Genomic DNA, 22,816 nt, shown 5'->3' with positions numbered 1-22,816 from the left:
ATGCATTTTTAACTAGTCACCCTAAATACTAAAGGTATAGTAGATTTTATTTTTGAAGTTATTACTCTAGGGAGTGAGTTACCTTATTGTATGACATGTGGCGATTACTTGCAAACTTATTTTCCGAGATGAAAGCTTAATTTTATAATTTTTTTTTTTTTTTTAAATCCCCAGGTCTGTCTTTGGAGGACAAAGAGATTTTTGCCTACTGGAAGAATGCAGTGAAACTGCCAATATTTCTAGCTGGAATTGTAAGTTTAATATTCAACTTTAGTGTTACTAATTTCTTACTAAACAGTACCTCAAAGTAGAAGAAAAATGTATGGAAGTGCAAGAACAATCAGCAACTTGGAAGGAAGTCCCTCCAGGTCTCCCCGTTTGCCCAGGTCCCCCCGCCTGGGTCACAGGAGAACAAGCAGCGGGGGAGGAGGAGGAACAGGGAAGACGTTGTCGATGGAGAACATCCAGTCCCTTAATGCAGCCTATGCAACATCTGGACCAATGTACCTGAGTGACCATGAAGGTGTAGCTTCTACTACTTTCCCAAAGGGCACAATGACTCTTGGAAGGGCTACAAATCGAGCTGTGTACGGGGGTCGAGTCACAGCGATGGGGAGCAGCCCCAATATTGCGTCGGCTGGACTTTCGCACACGGACGTCCTTTCGTACACGGATCAGCACGGGGGTCTGACCACATCTTCACACCACCACCACCATCAGGTTCCTTCTATGCTGAGACAGGTTAGAGATAGTACCCTGTTAGACCTGCAGGCTCAGCTTAAGGATCTGCAGAGGGAGAATGATCTTCTCAGAAAAGAACTGGACATTAAGGACAGCAAGCTGGGGTCCTCTATGAATAGCATCAAAACTTTCTGGAGTCCTGAGCTGAAGAAAGAAAGAGTGTTGAGGAAAGAAGAAGCAGCCAGAATGTCAGTTCTTAAAGAACAAATGAGAGTTTCCCATGAAGAAAATCAGGTAAGTAATTAGGAAGGTTTCTTTCTGTTGGTTTACAACTAAGCACTTGATGTTTTGCTTATGGTTCTTTATCCTGTGCTGGAACAAGTTTGACGTTTGCCATAAAAATTATATGTCTTGATCTGTCTGCTTCTAGCTGCTAAACAGTAGGAAAGCACACTGATAAGAATCCAAATGCAGGTTATAATTTCCCCATGCAGCATTCTTTTACATTTTAGCTGAAGAGAATGACCTTTCTCTTATTTTTGACACTTTCTCTGTGCTTTTTTTTCTTTTTTTTGCAACAACAGCCTAAATATACTTGTCAACCTTTTTCTGAAGAGGTAAATGAGCCACCTTTGCAAAAGTATAAATAAACATCTAGAGGCGTATTTTGTATGAGCTGCACAGGGATTTAACAGTTTTAAAGTTAAAAGAAGGTAAATACCCATATGCAACTTTCTGTATTTCTGCATTACAGAATGAAGTTGAAGATGTGTTTTCAGTAACATTTCAGAGACCTGTGTCTTATTTACAAGATGCTCCTTTTCTATGTATTTAAATTATTTCTGTTCACAACATAACATTATTTTTCTGAAGTTTTTAATCTGGATGGATCAATCTATAAGGCTAAGCTTTGAGAATCTGTGCTATATCACAAAGCAATACAAACCAGTGGCACATAATAGATAAAAAAAATTCTCATATTCCTGTCTCCACACACTTTTTGGCTGCTGGTCTTATTTTAAAGCTGCTCCTTTTGAGACCATCTGTTAACTTTCTCCAGACAAAAACACAATCCTGTGTTTCTCTCACTTCCAGATTCCAAATCTAAACTTCTTTGCTGGCAGGCAGCAACAAGTGAAATTTTGAATTTACTTCCAAGTTTGTGATCATTAGTGCTTCTCAGCAAACTTTCCACCTTTTAGGCATGTCATGAACCCAAATCTCGACAGAACTAACAACTGTTATCAGTTACATCAGTGGGAGACTGGGTCACAGTCAGAATTCAGTACAGTGAATTAACTTATTACTTTCTTCTATAACTTCTGTATCTGGACTGACAGTAATAGTTACTGAGTATTTATTTATAGTAAGTGCACAAGGATGCTGCTAGAACCAAGATTATCAAAAAGGTGTTTGATGGAGATTCTGCTATTCAAAAGCATTATTGGCTAGATATTATAATTGTGATAGTGTCACCTCAGTAGGAGGAATATTCTAATACACTCTGTTCTGGTAGCCTTTCTTATGGAAATGTCACATTAATATCTTATATTGGCATTTGGATTCTGAAGCTGGTATTTAGAGATTTTGTCATCTGCCAAAGTGGTTATGCCTTTTTTCTTTTTTTCCTAAAAGCTGTTTTTTCCTCATCTTGAGGGGGAAGTAAATTAGTAAGTCTGTTAGGAGTTCTCCTATTCATTAATTCATTTATCAGAAGATTATATCTTACTGACAAATACTCTTATTTTCTTGTAACTGCAAACCTGACAAAAAGAATGTATTTTACCCTATGTGTATATTTAATATGCATCCTTATAGCCCGGTATTCCATTGCTAACAATGTCCCAAAGTTCACAGAATAGACCTAGTATGCAGTGATATCCCCACTAGTACTTTTTATGATCCAACAAGAGTTTTTGTGCTTAATGACTCTCAATGGACTTTGAATTAAGCCAGGTACTTTTAGACCTATTTAAAGTGCCAGTGTCCACAGTCTCGTAGAGCAGTGAATCCCACAGCTTAACATATCTGTGAAGTTGTGTCTGAAACTGAAACTTTTCATTTGGTTTTGCACTAGATTTTAGCTGCTTTTGCTACGATTTGCTTTTCCTTGTACAGGAGGAAGAATTAAATAATTGATGTCTTGTGCCAGTCTCAGTGCCACTTAATGATTTCACAGGGAACCATCATCACATCCCTCCCTCATCTCTTTTCCAGATGGGGGAATCTTAGCATGTGTGATAGTTCCTTTTGTGAAACGGTGACATTGTTTTTCAGACCTATTATGTGAGGCTTTTTTGAGGTGAGGAGACCAGAATAGCTTATGTTTTTGATAATACAGGTGTAAGATGAGTTATGTTTTGATGTTGTAGCATTTGCCCTTTTATTCTGTATGTTTCTCTCAAAAATTCACAACACTTAAAGTGTCATTTCTAGTTTTGAGGACTTATTTATTTATTTATTTACTCCTACTGAGTACTGAGCTAGTATTTTAAAGGAAATATTTAGTATAGCTGAAGAATCTCACCACTGGTTGTCATCAGTTTAGATCCCAGCTTGTTATGCATAAAGGTAGGATTATTTTCACTTGTGTTTAACTTTTATCTCCCTGAATTTCATCTGCCAACCTTTGACTATTTGCTCAGCCTTATAAAATCCTTCTTTGCATTTGGCTTTTTTCTCTCCTGCCCTGAATAACCTAATGTCATGAGGAAAATTAGTCATCTTAGTGTTCACCCTGTTCTTTGGGTTACTCAGAATGTGTCAGTCAGCACAAAGCCCAGCCACAGGTTCCAGCAAAACTCCACAGGGACCTTCTCTTGGTTTTATGAGTTGACTGTGTGTTTCTGCTATTTCCTCTCTTATAATAAAATATTTATGTTTAAAAGGACCTATCCTCTTATCTAATTGCTGCTTACTTTTCTTGTAAGCATTTGGAGAGGAGCCTTTCTGAAGGGATGGCTTAGGAAGCCCAAGAGGGCTGTGTCAGCTGCTTTGTTAGTCTTACTTATCCACATGGCTATCAATTCTTTCAAACAACTAATTTAATATTTAAATTATCAAAAAACTATAATTTTAAACACAAAAAAAGGGAAGTGATGTACTCTGTCACACATATACTGAAAGTGATTGATTTGTCTTGTGGGTCTGAGGGTTACTGGCTTATAAAACTTCCTTAAGAATGGAGGTTTTTCCCTGAAAACTGAAACACTAAAAACTATTTTCACATTGGCTATGCTTGATGGAATTGACACTGATTGGGGCCTTTAGTCTCATAGCAAACTTTGAGAACTTCCAGGAGATTGAAGAAGGGCAAATCTATCTGCCTGCCAAAAAAAAAGTTCAGTGAGAGGATAATAAGTGAATTATAAATTTGATATTTTTATTGTGGTTTCTGTAAAAATCTTGTGAAACCCAAAGAAAACTGTTCGTAAACTGTATTAATTATTTGTATTGTTTTAAAAAAATCATTAGCTATTTCCGAATATAGGGGAAAAATTAAAAAAAAGACTAACACTCAATATGGATTTGTCAAAAGTAATGTCAAACAAGACTGTTTTTCTTGCATGACAGAAAAACACACCTTATGCATAAGGGAAAAAACAATAGTAACATACTGATGTTAGAAAAACTTTTTCTGTTGTTTCAGGAGATATTCATTAGTGAGCTATTATAATTGCTATTACAGGGAGACCTATGTGATTGGAAGCTTGTGTCAAAGTGTAATTATCAATGATTCATGGTGAAATTGGAAGGATGCCTGGCAGGATCTGGTAGGGATCTGTCATGTGCTCTGAATGATGGATGTGTATTATGCATCCAGGTAATGTCAAGCTGGGAAGGCTTAAAAACATGCTGGAAAACTTAGTTGTCTCTCTGTTCTTCTTATTCTTTGTGACCTATTTTCTCACAGCACAATTAGTATTATTCTATGTATGGATTGATAGACATAGGGGCAGGAAGTACCTTACATGTTTTCCAGTATTTAAAGTGATTCTTCGTCTTGGAATCATCCATTTGCAGTGTCTCAGTCAGAGCTTTTGCATGTTTTTTCCCCCCAGGTAGATAGTTATTCTCTCTAATGTGGCTTGAATGTATCGTATAGAAGAGTTAGTGTAGAAAGTTTCAATGGGGAGCAGAAGGCTCTGAGGTGGGAAGCGCTGGGAGGTCACGTTGTTCAGCAGGATTATTTTCCAGGATTGTTGCCTGTCTGTCAAAAAAGGAGGGAGAACTAATTTATGGGTTTGGATGAGCTGGATCGAAGACAACATATTCACATTTAGTGGTTGATATGCTGCTGTTTTGACATTGCAGAAACTGAATTAGATTTACTCTGGTATTTTTAAAAAAAAACACACTAAACTTGGTTGCACAAAATAAAGCCCTTTTTACCTCCTTAAAGATGTCATCATTTAATACTACATAATTAATACAAAATGGACCACTGCATGCAATGAATAGTGGCTCTTTTTCATTCTTGATATGGTTATATATTGGAAATAAGTGGTGAGCTTGATGCCTTTTTTTTTTCCCTTACAGAAAACCAGGTAATTTTAATGAAATTAATGTGTTCTTTGAAAACATATTATAAATTTTGATCTTCTTTTAAAGTTTAGTTCCTGTCCTGATATTGCAGGAATTTACTTCCCATTAATGAGATGAAGAGGAAGGATAAAAAGGATAGTGAGCAGTTCCTCTGAGAATTTTGAATACAAAATCGTTTCTTGAAATAATTTTTATCTATCTGTAGGATATGAATAGTTCAGATGCTGCAATTAACAGAATAGAGCTGATAAAATAATCAGTAGATAAGGGAATGTGTATTCATGAATCCAGAACTGTGAGTAGCTGCTCGATGTTATTTCACGTGCTCTTCATTTTCACTTTGATTAATAATAAGTATCTAAATAAAATAGTAAAAGAAAGTGTGCTAAGAAATATTCTGAAATGATGTTTCCCTTCTTTGTACTAATTAAACTGTTTTCCTAGTAAAACCTTGATTATGCTAAAGTATACATGATTAAAAAACCCCAGAATCTTATTTTGAGATAGTTTTGTTTATGCCCATTGAAATTCCTAAGGTTTCATCCTAGTGGAATGTGCAGGGAGTTGCCAACAATTGGGTATTTAGTCTGAGTTCTCAGATAGGTGTTTTCTTCCTTAATATCTGTCAAAGTGTGCACTTGATTACCAGTTGGAAAGGTGGCCTCCCATTGTTCCTAAATACCAGATATGGTCAGAGGAGTTTTTTGGGTATAAATACCTCTCAACCTGTCTCATTGTGCAAGGGTGTGAAACACCACAAATTGTGAAGCTTATTGTGAACATTAATAAAGTAAAGGTTATACACAGAAGGTAAAGCTAGTAATCTGAGGGATGGAAATGTTCTGCTCACATTTTACAGTTCTACCTGAGGTATGTCATCACATTAATAACCTAATAAGAATAACAAAAAAATATTAAAAATTGGCTTTTTTTTTAGTAAATATGTCTCTTTTCAAGAAATAAATAAATAATAAATTTAAATATTTTCAACTGAAGGTTTTCATATAGAATTTGCAACCAATGAAAGTCTCTTTTAAGGTATTTTAGGGTGGTTCTGTAAAACCAGTAGGCTCAGCACATCTATTCACCTTATTTTCTGTTTTTCACTGTACTGTTGTTTCCTGCTTTCTTCATCTTTTTTAATATTTGTCTTGATTTGCATGCATACTTGTCAATTTTAACTTTGTTTTGAATGTTTTCACTGTTTTCTTCATTTAAATTCATGTTCATTGATGGCAATTTCGGTAAGTGCAAAATATTTCTTCCTTATTTTTTAAATGTAACAAAGTGCTTAAGCTTTTAACCACATGAGATAGATCAAATATTCATTATCTGAATATGAAAGTACAATAAAATCAGTAGTTTTTTTTTTTTTAACGTATTTTGGAAGTAAATGTGTTTGTATGAAATGGAAAGAGGCTGAAATAGTAGGAATGTTCTGCTGAGGAATGATGGTACAGAGTTGGTGAGGAGTGACTGAGCCAAAGAAGGGGGCGTGTTGCCTTTTGTGCTGCTGCTCCTGAGGGTGAGGAAAGGCTCCCAGCTCCGTGATGGGGAGGAGAGGGATAAGGGGGTGGACATAATACTGTAGATACCCACGGAAATTTTGAGGAAGTAATAACCCAGAAGTGTTTAAGGGTCAGTGTAGTTAGTTTTAACTTTTTATTTCTTTCTGTGGGATTTTTATATCTGAAGAAGCTTGGTAAGTACTGAGCTAGAAAAAGAATAATAGAAATATGTCCCTGTAAGTGTGCAAGTACTTTTTTAATCTTGACTGAATCTTTTTGCTGGTGTTCTGGTTTAGATAGTAAATGCACATACATACATTACATAGTAGAAACTAATAGTTTAAGCTGTATGAAAACTATATTGCAGGTTAATGGTAATTTGGAAAGGATGGTAATAGTAAGTTATATTCTTTTCTGAATTTTTGAGATATAAAGAGCTCTGAGGAAAGTAAACATAGATTTTATGTTAGTTTTTTCAGAATTTGAAAAAGATAAAGGGCATGAATTGTAGTCTCTAGGATGCACTGGTTTAACTGTCAGCTGAAGGAACACTATTATTGTATTTAAAACAAAAGGTACTCTATTCACCATGTTGGAAACGAAAAGTTGTTGAATATTGCACAATACTTAATTTTAAATGCAGGATGTAGGTCATTCTCAATGGTGTCAGTGCCCAAGTGCTACCATGAAATTTCATTTGCATCTTGAAGTCTTAGAATGAGTGTCAAATAATGAGTGGCAGTGAGTGTTCTTTATAAAGAAGCATAAACAAGACCAGTCATATTTTGAGAAGAGGTGGATTGACTCTGTAGCAGAAACAGCACTGCAATAAAAGGTGATTAGAACTGTGTAATACTCCGGGACTCGGAATTGTGATCTCATCAGCTTTGAACATATTCACCTCCTTAGCTAATGTTTGATGGTACATCCCTGAAACACTACAAAAACTGTTTCTGCTGTGGATTGTTTGTCCTGTAATGGTGGTGATCATTTGCTGCAAATAACTTCAAACTGAAGTATTACATGGGCAGTTTTCTGACAGGCTATAGGTTTATCAGTTGATACTTCAGCTGAATTTGGTAACTTTGTCCCGTTTGTTAAATTTCCCTTGCAATGTTCTGTGTTCCCCAGTCTGATGTGCTCTGAGCACCGTTCTGCTGTTCAGCAGTGATGGTTGTGTTGCTGTGTGGGTAAAACCCTTTGCATGGAAATCGAGATTCTGACAGGGTCTCAGGGATGACCACTTCAAAAACGTGTAGATCTGGCAGGGAATTAGTTGGGATAAAACTAGCTTTAAGTTATCCTTAAAAAAGGTGTTCCTTTAGTACATACCAAGAAGTCACACCTCAAGTACGGCAGCTGCTGCTTTTTACTGCCTCCTGCCTGAAGTTAGGGATCAGTCCAGAGCAGATATCCTAGTAGGGGACTTAATGCTGTCAGAATGACATAGAGGAAATGGGAAGAGAGGTAATCATATCGTACATAAACCTTTTGGAGTTTTGTTTGGGTGGTATTGGATACATCACGTAAATAGGAAACTGTTTGACAGTGCAGGAATTTGTTTTGAAAGCAAGGCTTACAAAGCATAAATAAAGTCTCCTGAAGAAGGTAACTAAACATTTAATCTCATGAATAATAGAGTGTCTCACAAGTGTCATAGATAATAGATCAAACATTCTCCTTGGTGATGGAGCCTGCAGTTTATGTGGTGTTTTTTAAAAATACATTTATCTGTTAGCTTCTGTAAACTGGTTTCCTCCCCGCCTTTAAACCTTGAGGTTCTTCAGTTAATCTGAAAAAAATGCTGGAAATGACTCTTCAGAATTTTCCGTCATCTAAAGTGAGGAGAGAAAGGGGAGGAAGTACTGAAAAAAATGAGTCATTCCTTTCTCATTTTACATTTTTAGACTTTAATAGTAAAATTTTAGACATTGTACTTCCATCCAGCCCTTTCATCTTGTGTTTTCTGGGAGTTGTCCTCAAATTATCTACCAGGCAGTCGATAATGCCATATTCCATTAGCCAGCAATATGGAACTCCATCCTCTAGGCTATTTCTGAAAAACACAACCCTTTTGGCTGCACTGTAAAGCATTATATTTATTTATTTTATATATATATATATATAATTTAGAGATGAACTTGCATGATGCTTCCTAACCTTTCTCTTTTCTGTTACATTTCTGAATCCCTAAGATGCATTTCAGATTGTCGTGTCAGGATAAGGGCAGTGTTATGGTGGTGACTTAAATGGAGTCAATGACCAGCAGGTTTCTTCTGAATTTTTACATGTCAGGGAGTTGTGCTTGGTCAATGTCATGCAGGGTCAGATTTTGACTTTACCTGTCGCTTGCTCTGTTCAAGGTGTCTGGCCTTCCCTGCTATGGAACTGTGCATTTTCCTGGTGACAGCTGGAAAAGCTGTCAGTCAGAAGATGTTATTTGCTTCTTGAGTTTATTGCTGGAATATGTGTCAGTTGACTTAGTAAAGAAACTAGCATTGAGGAGCCCTTGGTATATTTTATAGAGGATAACTTTGGTTCAAATTGGATTGCCTGTGGCAGGAGCAAATAAATCTGTTGAATTTAGTCATTTCAGAATATTTGGCCTGTGGGGTGGGGAAATCATATTTTCTTTTTGGATTTCCTTAAGCATCTGCCACAATATAGTTATTGCTCTTACTCCTGGTGTTGGAAGATGAAATGAAAAGCTAACAAAACACATGTTAAAAGAAGGCAGTACATTTCATGTGAAGCTCTCTTTGTACCCTGAAGGGAAAGGAATAAATGATGTTTTTGCCAAAAGGAAAATCCTGAGGCAAATCAGGATCTAAGTATTTCAGTGATAGAGACTTGGAGAACGCTGAGGTCTTGTAAGGTAATCTGTATTCCAGTTCCATCTATAATTGAATGAGAGTGTGGGGTCTCTAGCACATGACATTTAAGTAGAAGAAAAGCAAAGGTCAGCAGAAACTGGAGAAAAAGCATCACACATGTTGGGATGCAGCTCCAGAGGAGCAGCAAGCCCTAAAGCAAGGTCTGCATTTTGAACATACTTAATTTTCCATTTAATTTACTACAGCATTAATTGTACAGAGTACAAGTCTCACTATAAAACCTGCATTTGAATTAAAAAAAAATCACAGAGGCAGGAGTTGTGCTTTGAAAATTAGATCCTTGCTATATATTTTGGTTTAAAGTGTGTGTTAAATGATGTTGTATGGCTCTTTCAATTTGTAGGTATAAAGTCTAAAAGAATAGTCCTGTTAATGTGAACTTTGTCTTCTGTGTGATATTGACTCCAGGTACCTGGTTACTGGCAAAGCTCTTAATTAATTCAGTGAAGAAATGCCTAAATATCATGGTATAGTATTCCTGCTGGATACACTAGAAGGTAGAGGTGAACTACTGGGTTATATTTGAATCTTCTTATACCAAAGCATTAATACAATGTTTCAATGCAAACTTGAAAAACCATTGTTTGCAATCAGCAGGTCTGTAATAAAAGCTGGTCTATTGATGTGTATATGTAATTATGCACATATATATACATAAAAAAATAAACATAGGTTGGGATAGTAAGAATGTTTTGCATTCAGTGACCATATTAAATTTCTTCTCTATGTGACAGAAACTAAGCTGTATCTTGGGAGAAATCAAAATTCCCAATTGCCCTTTATTTGACAGCTAAAATTTTATTTTTTCCCATAGGACTCTGAAAATGTACCTACTTGTCAGCACAACTCTCTGGACTATGCAGTATGTGTTACCTATGTATTTCGGTTTATACTGAGTTTGATGTTAACATAAATACATCTAGGTACACATTATATTGTCTTATTTATTTTTATATATATTGTAAAAAACCCTAAAATGAACCCAAAATCCTTTTCTATTTCTGATGGTTAATACTGCCATGAAAATTCCATTATACAAAATACAATTACACTGGAATGATACTACAGTATTCTGGAAGTCTGAAGTTCTTCCTAAAAAAATTTGTGTTCAGAAGGGTATTGGGTTGTATTCTGGTGTAAATTTTGCTAGCAAATCAGATGGGGCATAATTTTTAATAATTGGTTAAAACCCACTGCTTTTCACATCACCACCCTCTTGGGGATAAAATTTATTTGTTTTAATTTTATATAGTTATTTTAGTATGTTTATTCTGTTTATAACATATAATTCATATATTCTTAGTTTGGCTGAAATATGGAAATGAATGAGCTGCATAATTGCATAACTGTATATGAATGATCTAGTACCTTCCTTCCACTTGAGAGATATTTTTGTCTTCAGATTCCCTAGTGCAGTGAAGGAAGGAAGGAAGGAGTGAACTATAGAGTAGAAAACACAAAAGTTGCTTAAGAAAGCAAAACCAGTCATTCTTCATCCTGTTCAGGCAGTTCATCCCCTGAAGAGGGAGAACTGTCAGAATGAGAATTGGAGCAATTAGACAAGAATATTTGTGATGGGCTTTTCCAACCGAATAGAACTGTGTTATCCAGACTCCAGGACTGCACAACTGACAAGCAGTGCCAGGCGGGCAAAGGGCAGGAAAAATGATTTCCAAGTAACCTTTCTAGAGAAGAGCTCGTTTTCCTAAGAGGTATATAGGTGTAACCATAAAAGATGAATTGAAGGCACCCAGTGATTCTGTGTTCAATGGGTAGGACGTCATCCTTTTCAGAATTCAGGTCTTGTATCAAGCAGTGCTTCACTGTGTAGGGAAGTGGTGCCTCAGTGACTAAATCGAATAGCAGAAGGCAGGTGATGCAAATTTACAAGTAAACAAAATTATCTTTAGGAATATATTTTTCATACTTTTTTCAACTAGAAAGTTTCTTTTTTTTTTTCCATGTCAGAGTGGTCTCAGAAGAAATTGGTAGCTTGATCCAGTTGGAAACTGTATTTGAAAACCTATGGTTCCAAAATTTTGCTAGGTGTTCATTTCCCAGAAGTGTCCGCTTGAGTTGTTTCCAAATAAGTGAGGTAGAACCTACTCTTTATTTGATATCCTTGAATTAAGTTTTTGAAATAACTTGGGGGTAAAATATATTAAGAAAAACCTGGTGCCATATTTATTAACAATGTTGCATTATTAATACTTCAGATATTTTAGCACATCTCAATTAACCGCCCCCTCAAAACAGCAGAGAAGTAGTTTGGAAATAGGAAGACATCTTTGCCTTACACCAAATTGGCCCCAACTTGTGTTATTTTGTATGCCTTTCCCTCTTCTCCCTGTTTCCCCCCCAACCCCCCAAACTTATCTGCTAGTACTGGAGAATAGCATTCTTATCTAGCTGGTTGGATTATTTCGGGGTTACTTTTCCAGTTCTATTGTAGGTGTTAGATAATTGAAAATTTGTGAAACTCAGCATTGCACATATGCACTTTTGAAAGGTCCCACTGTGTGTGGAATTTCTATCTTTACGTTTTGATGAAGGTTTACTCTTAATAGGGCGTTCTTTTCTGTTTTGGACATGAATTAAGAATAGATGGTTTACCCTTTAGAGCTTTTTTTAGAGAGTGTTTCACTTGGATTTAATTTATGTCAAATTCTCCTCCTTGTGAGTTGTGACCGTATTTCCCCACTATCTTAATCTCCCAGCCTGAAAGTTTGTGCTTTAATGGTTTAATGTCTTCTGACCTTTGCCATCTCATTCTTTTTCTGCAGGACTTTGGATCTGAGTGGGAGGGGTCACTGAGGGTCACTTTATTTTTGTGCCAGCCAGCAATTGCTCACATACTTCTGTTACTCTCCCCAGGTTTTCATTAGAATTCCTATCCCAGCATAATGTGCTACATTAGAGAAAAAATACTTGAGGGTTTTTTTTTTCCCCCATGGATTAATTTTCCAGCTGGATCACTTCCCTGGCTGCTCACATCTCCTCCTTTGCTGGTGTAAAGCAGGGAGAGAGGTGAAGCACAGGAGATGGAGGTGGATCTCAAATTCTGGCAGCAGCAGCTCGGGTTGGGCTGCTGAGCCTCTGTGCTGGTGAGGCCTGACTGCCTTTGGAACTGCAGAAATTTCTGGAAAGCAGTCTTGAATATCTGTATTATACTGCTGTCTTTGTTTCAGACATGCATTAGTATTAAATTAATATTTAGAGTACTTTGGGTATTTTGTACTTGCACACTTGCTTCGTGAGAAAATGTTGAATACTGATGATATTGTGACTGTTGTGAACAGCAACATTTGCCACTGAATTATGTTCTCTTTGGGAGGTCAGTAGTGCATTTTAGCTCTGATATAGTCTTTGGTGTTTGCTCTGGGCACCTTATTTTTGAATGCCCATAAATATATTTGTTTTTTAATTCTATCTTTATATAATCTGAAAGATGGGGGGTTTTTTTGAGTGACTTAATTAAGATCAATGTGTCCCTACTACTGTGGCAATATATGTCTGTTTTTTAAATCCTGATTTAATAGTGTTTACAACAAATTTAATTCTTTCAGCTTTGAAGGCTAATTTCTTCCTCATACATTTTTTTCCTAGACTTAGTAATCATCTATGTGCAGAAAAAACCCAGTTTTTAATGCAAAAACTATTATGTCATAAATCTATTTTGTTATGAATTTCCTTTCATTTTATTTATTAATTCATTTTTGCCAGATGGTAGAAAATTCTGGAAAACACATAAGGGGCTTGCTGCTGTTTTTGTTTTTAATTCAGCTTACAAAAGGCTACTGGCAGGATTATGTGTGATCAAGAAGAGTGAGTCAATTTGTATGAACTCCTTATTTGTACCATTTACACATCTCACACATTCAGTACTATCCTGCTCTCTTCTGTTGTGCTGCTCAGCTTTGACTATGGATTTTCTTTGCCTCCTAAATTTAAAGTCTGCAGTGTCTTGAGGTGTAGTAATTCTGCACTCCAGAGGTGGCTGCTCACCTCCTTTGTCCAGGTTCAAAGACAATGATTGTTATATAAAATAGTTGTGGCTTGAAATGTTCCTTTCTTTGTTTAGAGTTCTAAGAAGTGTAGTCATTTAAGACTCTAAACAATATGCACCTGATAAACTTTTCTTTTTAAAATGATTCTGAAACTATGAAACTTTATGCTTTAGATATGAAGTGAGAAACTCCAAACAAAACCAGTGAAGTGGTAGTTTCCTTTTTACATTATGAAGTGGTTCTGTCTTTGGGCGTGAATCTTGCATTTCCTACAGGTATTACAGGGGAATAGAGAAGGTGGGTATTCTTGTCACCTGCAGAGGCAAGCAATGAACTTCAGATCAATACATTTGCAACTGTTAGATACCTAAAAACAGTGCAGACCATACAAAAAAGAGAACTTCATAATTTAGGATGGTTAACAAGTAATAGGTTGTTTAGAAAGTCACTTTTTTTTGATTTTCTGTTAAATGTTAGCCCTTGTGTGTCACACAATTTAGACCAATATGTGTCACAACTTCTGCTACTCTGTAGGTAAAACACTGGGTGAATTACAACTCCAGGTTATTTCAGAAAGGACATTTCCTGTGATACCAAATTTGGATGAAGCTTTATTTCAAGTAAGCTGTTAGTTTCTTTTGTGTATCAAGAAATTACACTGAAATATTTACTTATGCTTCCATGAACATGTGTAAAACAAAGAAGACAAGTAGGAATTGAGGAGAGCCCAGCAGTGGCTTTGACAGTTTACATAGTAATGCTCAGCAATTCTAGTATCACTTTTCATAGCGTGCCAGGGGAGGTAACTGTACGCACTTCTGCAGGTCAGAATACCATTTACCAAGTTTCCATATAAGAATCTCAAGGAAAACAGAGCAGTTTATGATAAATGCTGTGACAAAGAATAACTGTGCATGTGCACATTTGCAGTACTGGCATTTTTAAATTCTACCTACCCACAACCACACTGTTAAACTTTGCATTTCAAATTGATAAGCCTTGTATATGAAGTAACTCTGCTGACCTGTCTATATGTAACTGAGATGGTATAGCTTTTTCTTTTGATGTCTTTGCATTTTCTGCTGTTTTTCTTATGGATGAGTCTTCAGTGAGTCTGAACAGAGTCTTCCAGGTTTTGGTAGTGCTATTCTATTTTAGTGTTTTCCTTTAAGCTGGGCAAAACTGAATGACACAGCAAACTAAAAAGGCCTTAGTAATGTTTCCTGTTGAAAGTGGAGTATTCTTTGTGCAGAATCTTTAAAATAATTTAGCTGAACTGTACTAAGTGTTTAAGAAACAAATGTTTTTCTAGAAGTATCTGTATTTCTGAGAAGACAGTTGTGGTACCTTAATTTCAGGAGCAAAAAAAACCCCTATGCAGTAGCTAAAGAAGTTTGTGCTCTGTGATATATGGGCATCTGGAAATACTCACTGGAGAAATACGCTGCTTTTGGTTTTAGTCTCGTGGATCTAGTGTAAATCTTTGTTTAGAAACCCTATTGGCAAAGGTTTCATGGCTTCTAAGCATATGAATTTCATTCCTGCATTGGTTTTGAATGTGGATCTCTGCAATCAAGTCACTTAATTTGCCTTCATCAGTCACAGAAAAGTATTTTTATACTTTAGTGACTGAGGCTTTGATTTTTGTAGTGTGAAATACGACATCAGCTTTCCATCAGCTCAGATTTTGAATCTCACTATTTTAGTTCCATGGTTTCTTGCTGTGCTCTAAGGGATTTCATGATTAAATATTAGCAAAACTGAAGCCAAATCTGACCTTTAAGACTACTATAAATTTTATTAAATAAACAGTCCCATTTGTCTTTTGCTAATATTACCCTGAATTTAAAAGTTCAAAATTTAACTTTTTATAGTCCATGATTACTAAAATATAAACCTGGAGGTTTCATATCCATAGGACATAAGAACAGTGTGCCTAAAGCATTTCAAGAAATACTTTCTTTGGTGTATCTGATGCCTTACTGTTCATTTAGTTTGCCCTTTTTTTCAGTTATAGCTGATGATCTGGAATCATTCTGTTGAGTAAATCAGTGCCTTCAAAGTGAAGCTGTGAAAAGATTCACTTTTCAGGCCCCCTTTCTTTGGTGTCTGTTCTGGTTCCTAATTCTGTGCACTTGGGAGTGACCTCAATCAATTTGTAATTTTTTAAAAAAATGATCTCTAATGATAATTCTGATCCAGTAATAAAATTAAGTAAAGGTGGTGAGCACTGATGCCATCTGCTAGGGGAAAACCAGATTATGAGCCAGAGAGCCCAACCAGTTCTCAGGGTTGAAAAGGGGGAAAAGGTTCTGTTGAGAAATCACACTAATCAGAATCACAGGCTCAGTTTGGAATAGGTGTGGAAGTCTGGCTATTAAATAACTGTACTTCATAGGTAATGTTCCTATTTGGCATCAGAGCTATAGGCTAAGTATTAGTTTCAACCTAGATGGCATTTGACCTGCTTTTAGTCCTCCGTCCAGCCTATGGACATATTGATGGATACAGTGCTTGGTAAGCTGTGTCTGCCACTTATCCAAGTTGTTACGTAAATCTAATTAGCCAGGTTATCTCAGAACAGTTGTAGATTTACTCTGAGTTGTGGGCTATTTCTTTTCTTCAAGGAGCACAGGAAGACTACATTAATTTTGCTGCAACCTCAAAAACTTATGTGGATTTTTGTTCATTTTTGATTTTGATTAAAAAAACCCCCCCTTAATGTTGAACGAGTGGATTGCTCTCCCTTTAGAACTTGGGGTCAATAAGTTTCTCATCCTCAGCTAAGAGGAACCCAGACCTGAAAGGGAAATTGCAGTTAAAAGGTGAACTACCTTGCAGGAACTGAATGTGACAGAATTATATTTATTAAAATGCCTGTTAACAGAAGTGCTAAGAGAATTTGCATTTAGGAGTGCATAATGCATAGCTGGTGGAGTAATTAACAACTGGAAGATGCAATATGCATCAGTAATTTGGTTTTTAATGACTTTGATCATTATCAGACCTACCTTTTCATAGAATAGGTAAAGAAGCTGTGAAAAAAGGATTTAATGCTCTAAAAATACACATTAATGTTTAGACTCCTGTTCAGACAAACAGTTCCATGCTATCCCCCCCGTTTAGCTCTATCAAAAGCATGCATTTTGGAAAATGTTTCATTATCTCTGATTCTTTGCTTTGAGGATACTGTTTATAGTCTGCTATTTTAGTTGAGCATTGCCTGTGCTAAAAAACAGTGTTTATTTATGCTTTTAGTTACCTAAGCCTCCAAATGTTCACTAGCACAGATACAGTGGACTCTGAATTCCTTGGCAACTATTAATATGAAATCTGTACTTGCATTTTGGTACTTGAGCCACACTCAAGTTAGGCTGGATTTTTTTCTGACTTACACCTTGTGCCTGATTTTTACATGGATCAAGAGTAAAATATATTAAAAGCAATATTAACCCCCCTGAGCTACCTTCATATTTCCTCATATCTTCTATTTCATATGAAATCTTAATGCAAAATATAAAGTCAGGTTACTTGTAGGACACGTGATAGAAGCCAAAATTTCCAAAGAAATTGAGGTAAGCACAGTAACTCGTAGGTGTATTCTAATTTTTAGGCACCCAATGCTTTTCTATATATTTCTTTTTTCTTGTGTGTAGAATTCATAATCAGTAGCTGACAAGGGATCAGGAGTTCCCTTCCTATTGTCAGCAGAATACATCTGCAATAGATTAATTTTAGTTTCTGTTATTATGTTCTTTCTGGTCTCATGAAATTTGCCTTCTTGGTTGCACAGTGACAAAGCTGTACTGTAATGACTTCTAGGTGTCTCCTCTTTCCTTTTAACATCTGTAATTGTGAATAGCCCCATAAAAGAATTGTAATTTTTCATAATATGTTCATATATTTGTGTCCTTAACAGCAACATAAGAAGTACACCTGTTCTCTCAGTGATGAGTATGGAATGTGCTGTTACACTGTATAATCTCTGACAGATACAGGTCAGACTTGCCTGTGTAGTAGGGGGAATTTTTACCATATGGCTGTGATTATAAACTGTGACAAAGGATGTCTTGCACTGTTTTCCTCTTCCCATGTATGCATGATAGGACCCTCAGGACCTAACACACTCCAAGCTGACAAAATTTTGAGGGGAGAGACAACCTTCTCTTTTAGCATAAAAGCTGCAGTGTACCTTTTGCCAGAAATGTTTCCTTATGAGCTTTTGTAGCTCAGCAGTGCCCAGCTACAAAATATGTTCAATTCCTCTCTTTCCAGTCAGGCTCAAGACCCAGCTGCTGGAAACCTATTTGATCCAGTTTTCCTGGCTGCAGGAAGTTGTTGTTGTGTGGGAATCTGGACAGTATATTTAGAGAGAAGTGTCAACACATGAATGGGTATAATTTCAGACATTTAGTTGAATTACCAATTTATGGCCACTTGTTTCTAACAGAAGCTCAAGAAGTAAGTAATATTGGAAACTTTTTCCATAAATGAAACTACCATTACCCTTTATGGCATTTTCTTTAGACAATGAAACACAACAGTTTAAAACTGGTGGCAACAACAGACCGTATATTGAAATTTTCAATATGCTGATAGGAAAGGAATGTTTAACTTTAATGCTTTCAAATCAGATAAAGGCTATTTTTGTTCGACTAACTTTTTAGTTATGCCTGAGCATAACTAACTTTCCTCAATTAGAATGCCATCAATATTAATAAATAAATGTACAAATATCTGGAATAGCTGCTGGTGTAGCATATTGGATGCCTTTTCACAGCCTTTACAGCACCTCTGTTACTATTCATGGTGAGCCACTATGTTTTGTAACCTGAAACATGAATATGCTAATAAAGAATGAGTGACATATTATTTGCAATGAAGTGAACCAAAATAATAAGATATGTCTTCTGACACTTCTCAGAATACCACAGAAATATGGAATCACTTTTCAGAAGTCTGTTTGTTGAAATCCAGACTTACATTGACTATTTTGACTCTTAGATATCTATACTGCTCTTTGCTTCCATTAGACGGTTGGCAGCCTTTGGCAATTCCAGCATCCTTCTTTGTGAGACTAAAAATATCCTGACACACAAAAGTACTTGAAGACTGACTCCTGCTTCCTTTATTGGGGAAACCAGCAATCTGAGTAGCTTGGGTTTTTTTGTTTGGTCCCCCCAACCTTGTGCACGTTTTTTCTGTGAACTGTTATGAGATGGAAGATCTTGTTTAGTTGAAACGTCAAAGATTTTTCAAATTTTATGTAAGAATGCTAAATAGTGTTTTTTAAAATTTGCATGATTTTTCTGAGGAAACTTTGAATTAATGAGCTAAAGCAAAATCCGTAGAGTTACAAAGTATAACACCTCAGTATTTTCTGGTTGTTAAATTAACAGAAAAGGATTTAAAACTCTTTCTTTGTTAGCACAACTTCCTAACTGTGCATATAGTGATAAAGCTTTATACACGATAAGAATAAACTAACATAGAAAATTTGAAACAACAGGCGAAACAGAAATTGTCTATGTTTATATATAGTACATTCATCAATAGCATAACTGGAAAACAAAAATATTTCTGAAGTGCAATCTAAATATTGTTTATAAACAACCAGAAAACAAAACCACAAACTATGGGGAGAGTAAATTTTATATCCCAGTGTTTGCAACAGAGGAATTTCTTGGCCTACTTCATGACAGAGGCTGAAATAAAAAACTATTCAAACAAGTCCTCTTTTATTTATTTTTTTATTTTTTTTAAATCTGCCATTAGTGTTTGGTCAGTGGAGAAATGGGATAATAAGCATTAGAAGGGAGGAAAAATGTAGCTGGCACACAGAAACAGCCAGAGCTACTTTCAGGATTTGGTACAAACTCAGTGTTTTTCCTTGGGTCTGAGGTGTTTGTCCCACACGTCCAGGCCACTTCTCTCTTGTATTATCAGATTTTACCAAATCTATCTTTTGGCAGATCAGTGATCAGATTCCTGAAGAGTTGAACTCAAACTGCTACAACCACGTTGTATTGATTTTTTTAATGTGGATTAGATGGGAAGCTCTGCAGTTTGTTCCATGAAATGCTGCTTCCAGGTGAACGTAGCTCCACATCTGGCCTCGGCAGTGCAGGGAGAGCCAGTGGAGGGGGCACGTGCTGATGAAAGAAACTTGATCCTAAATGCCTGGTTTGTACTTCCAGAGAGATGCCAAGAAAGAATTGTCTTGATTAATGCCAACCTCAGGTGTACTGGAGACACAAGCAAACTCTAGGCTGGCCCCAGGGGAATATTAATTAGCACTAGCACACCTACTGTTCTGTCTTGAGAACTTAATTGCTTTAGCCCAGATGAGAACAGTGATTCATAAAACAGAATTTAATGACTGTATTAGAAAAAGGGTTGTGAATGTGAACATAAATTAATCCCTGGAGTAATTCCCTCTATAACATGAAATAGGGAACGTTTCTGCAAATTTAGCTTTATATCTCACATACTAATTTAACTTTCTTTTTACAAAATATTAATGCAGTTTGATTTATTTCTTAACACATATATAACTGACTTCTTCCAACATATTAGGCTAATATTGGAGCGTTCATTTGACCGTTTCATTAGGTGGAGAAAGAGGTGTGTATTTGATGGGTCAAATCCCACAGTCCCAACTAGTTTCTGTGGGGTGAGGTCATGTCTACCACTAAGAAATTTTATTACCTGAACTTTTGTCACCTTTTCAGCTGCCAGCTTTGCTGTGCTGCTGGGGCACGTTCGTGCTTGGCTGCTTGTGCTGGTGCCTCTCCTGGCTGAGAGACACGAGGCTGGCCAAGGCTCTGTGCGTGGTGGGGAAGAGCCCAGAGCTCACAGCTGCTGACAGGGCTGGATCCCTGGAGCGTGGCCAGGGCGGCGTTTCGCCAGCAGCTGAATGTCAGCTGAGGGCTTGTGTCATTTGTGAAGGTGGTTTCAGTGCAAGGACTGGATTTTTCCTGCTTCGTTTTGAGGTGTTGTGGAGGCCTGGCAAAAAGAAGGCAGTAGCTTAATGCAGAAATTCGCAGTATGTGACCCGTCTGAAATCCAAAAAATATTAAGTGATCATTTTGAGGTTGCCTTACTTTTAAAAATGTTCATAACATAATTACAGGAACATTCATTTGTAAGAATTGAATTAACAAATGAAATAGTTTCCTTAGGTATTCTGTGCTATATTTTAGATGCATGCCTATAATTGAATTTACTATGCCCTGAGGCTGTTTGTGTCATTCTTACTGTGCACTGAAATCTGAGGCATAAATGCATGTATGGTTGAAGAATAACGTGTCTGTCATTACTGAATGAATGTATGTTGAGAGATGAGGGCTATGACTTAAAAATATTGATGAAACGATAAATACATTCTAGTAAAAATGAGAGTGAGTTGAAAAATTTTGAACGTGAGATTTTGGTAATTTCTAAATATCTGTTGTACTTTGTTAAAGGAGAAACCCCCAAATCTTACAGCTGATAGGATGGTAAGTTCTGAGTACATCTGGAATGGGAACATAGTCTTGATAGTAAATATGTTAAGAAAGCAGGGGTGTGTGAAGGGCCTGTCCCTTCCTTGAACTGGAGTGGATGCTACTCAAACAATGCCACTGTTGACATAGGCAATGTATTTTGATACATCTTTTCTTGAGATAGAGAGTTCTTTTTAAAATTAGTTTGTGCAAGCTCTGAAGGGAGTTTGTGAAAAATGCCTAAGGAAATTGGAAGCAGATCTGGCTAAATTTAGCTGTTGAATTTGTGCTGTGAATTTCTTTTAAGGTCTTGCAAAATCCCATCCTAAATTATAACATAAGTTTTGCAAAAGTGATGCAATATATACTCTTTAGCACTTCCCCGTACACTGCTACGTGTTCCTAACAGGGAAGTAACCAGGAGGAGGAAAGCTGGTAATTCATTGCATGTTGTATATTTGTAGTGCCTTGTTCACTTGCTATTAAAATAATAATATTAAAATAATAATGACCCAGCTCTCCTTTGATGAATAAAAATTAAAACTTTCTGGGAAATAGTATATAAAAAATGCAATTTCTTAAAAACACTTTTCCTCTAAATATGTTTTTAAAAGCTTTTCTACTGGTATCCTTTGTATTGGTGTTCTGAGTCATCCTATAGAAACAATTCTGTAGGACTTCTTATTTCCTGTCTAGATATTTATAAACACTCTGTTTCTTTATATATAAAGGACTTTCCATACAGCAAGGAAGCATATTGATATTGTTATGTTAGAATGTGGGAATCTAATATAATAATATTTCAGTGTAGTATAGTGCCAATGGCATATCTGGAAAGCTTATTCTTTGTCAACAGTCCAATTCATAAAAGAATATACTGGAAGCCATATGTTTTAGTTCTGTCTAAATGTGAAATATGATAGATGATACCATGTCAGTGTTACAGCAATTAGATCAATGAATGTCTAAAAACCTTTTTCCTCCTGGAAATAATACCATATTTGCTCATCAGGCACCTAAAATTCCTTTCCTGATGAGAATATTTTGCCCTTTTTTTAATATATACCTGCCAACTTTTTATTAAAATGCAGTTATTAAAATTTTATTAAAATGCAGGTTATGCACAAAAAAACGGGGAAGAAATAGTAAGAGTGCTTCAGAAGTGAGAAATTGAGATGTCTATTAAATTATGGTATTTACAGCATGTTGTAAAATAGATGCAATAAGAGGTAACTATGCAGGCTCTATAATGGTGAAGTGGCTGGAGAGTTAAATGCTCCTTTAGCTTCTACTTAACAGATTATGACCTGATTCATCTTTCTCTGTGGCAAAATTGAAATGGAACATTTTCAACTTCTGGTGCCAATTTTCATTGTGCCAAATCAAACTACCTCCAGTCCTTTGCTTTCCAGCAAAACTACCATCTGCTGCACAAAGAAATGGGAAGGCTTGAAGTCCTGCAATTAAAATTGGCATTTGAACAACAGTACTCCATTATTTTTATTGAATGTTTATTTACTTAACAAAGTGGTGTTCAGATTTACCAATCAGTGCCCCATTGTGATATAAAGCCCAGGGGAAAAGACAGCTGCTAAGAAATATTTAGATTTTCTTGGGCAGATTGGAGACAAAATATATTTGGCAAGTTTAAGATTTTTATTTTTTTTTTGGTTACGTTTTTTGCTGCATTTTTGATG

At 36.2% G+C, this 22,816-nt stretch overlaps 1 protein-coding gene across 1 annotated transcript in view; it reads left to right on the top strand.

Annotated features, from left to right (window-relative positions):
• The window catches only part of LOC113991671 (ERC protein 2), a gene marked incomplete at its 3' end in the record, with an annotated part of 185,979 nt that overhangs the window by 13,775 nt on the left and 149,388 nt on the right, over window positions 1-22,816 (top strand). Inside the window, exon 2 of the mRNA XM_039379342.1 lies at window positions 175-975. Within this exon, the coding sequence (XP_039235276.1) occupies window positions 319-975 (657 nt within the window). The remainder of the gene's footprint in view (window positions 1-174; window positions 976-22,816) is intronic.

Source organism: Pipra filicauda, unplaced genomic scaffold, assembly GCF_003945595.2.
Source record: "Pipra filicauda isolate LSUMZ 115617 unplaced genomic scaffold, ASM394559v2 scaffold165_size2600900_pilon, whole genome shotgun sequence".
In the NCBI taxonomy this organism is placed as follows: domain Eukaryota; kingdom Metazoa; phylum Chordata; class Aves; order Passeriformes; family Pipridae; genus Pipra; species Pipra filicauda.
This window is presented reverse-complemented; position numbering and strand designations above follow the sequence as displayed.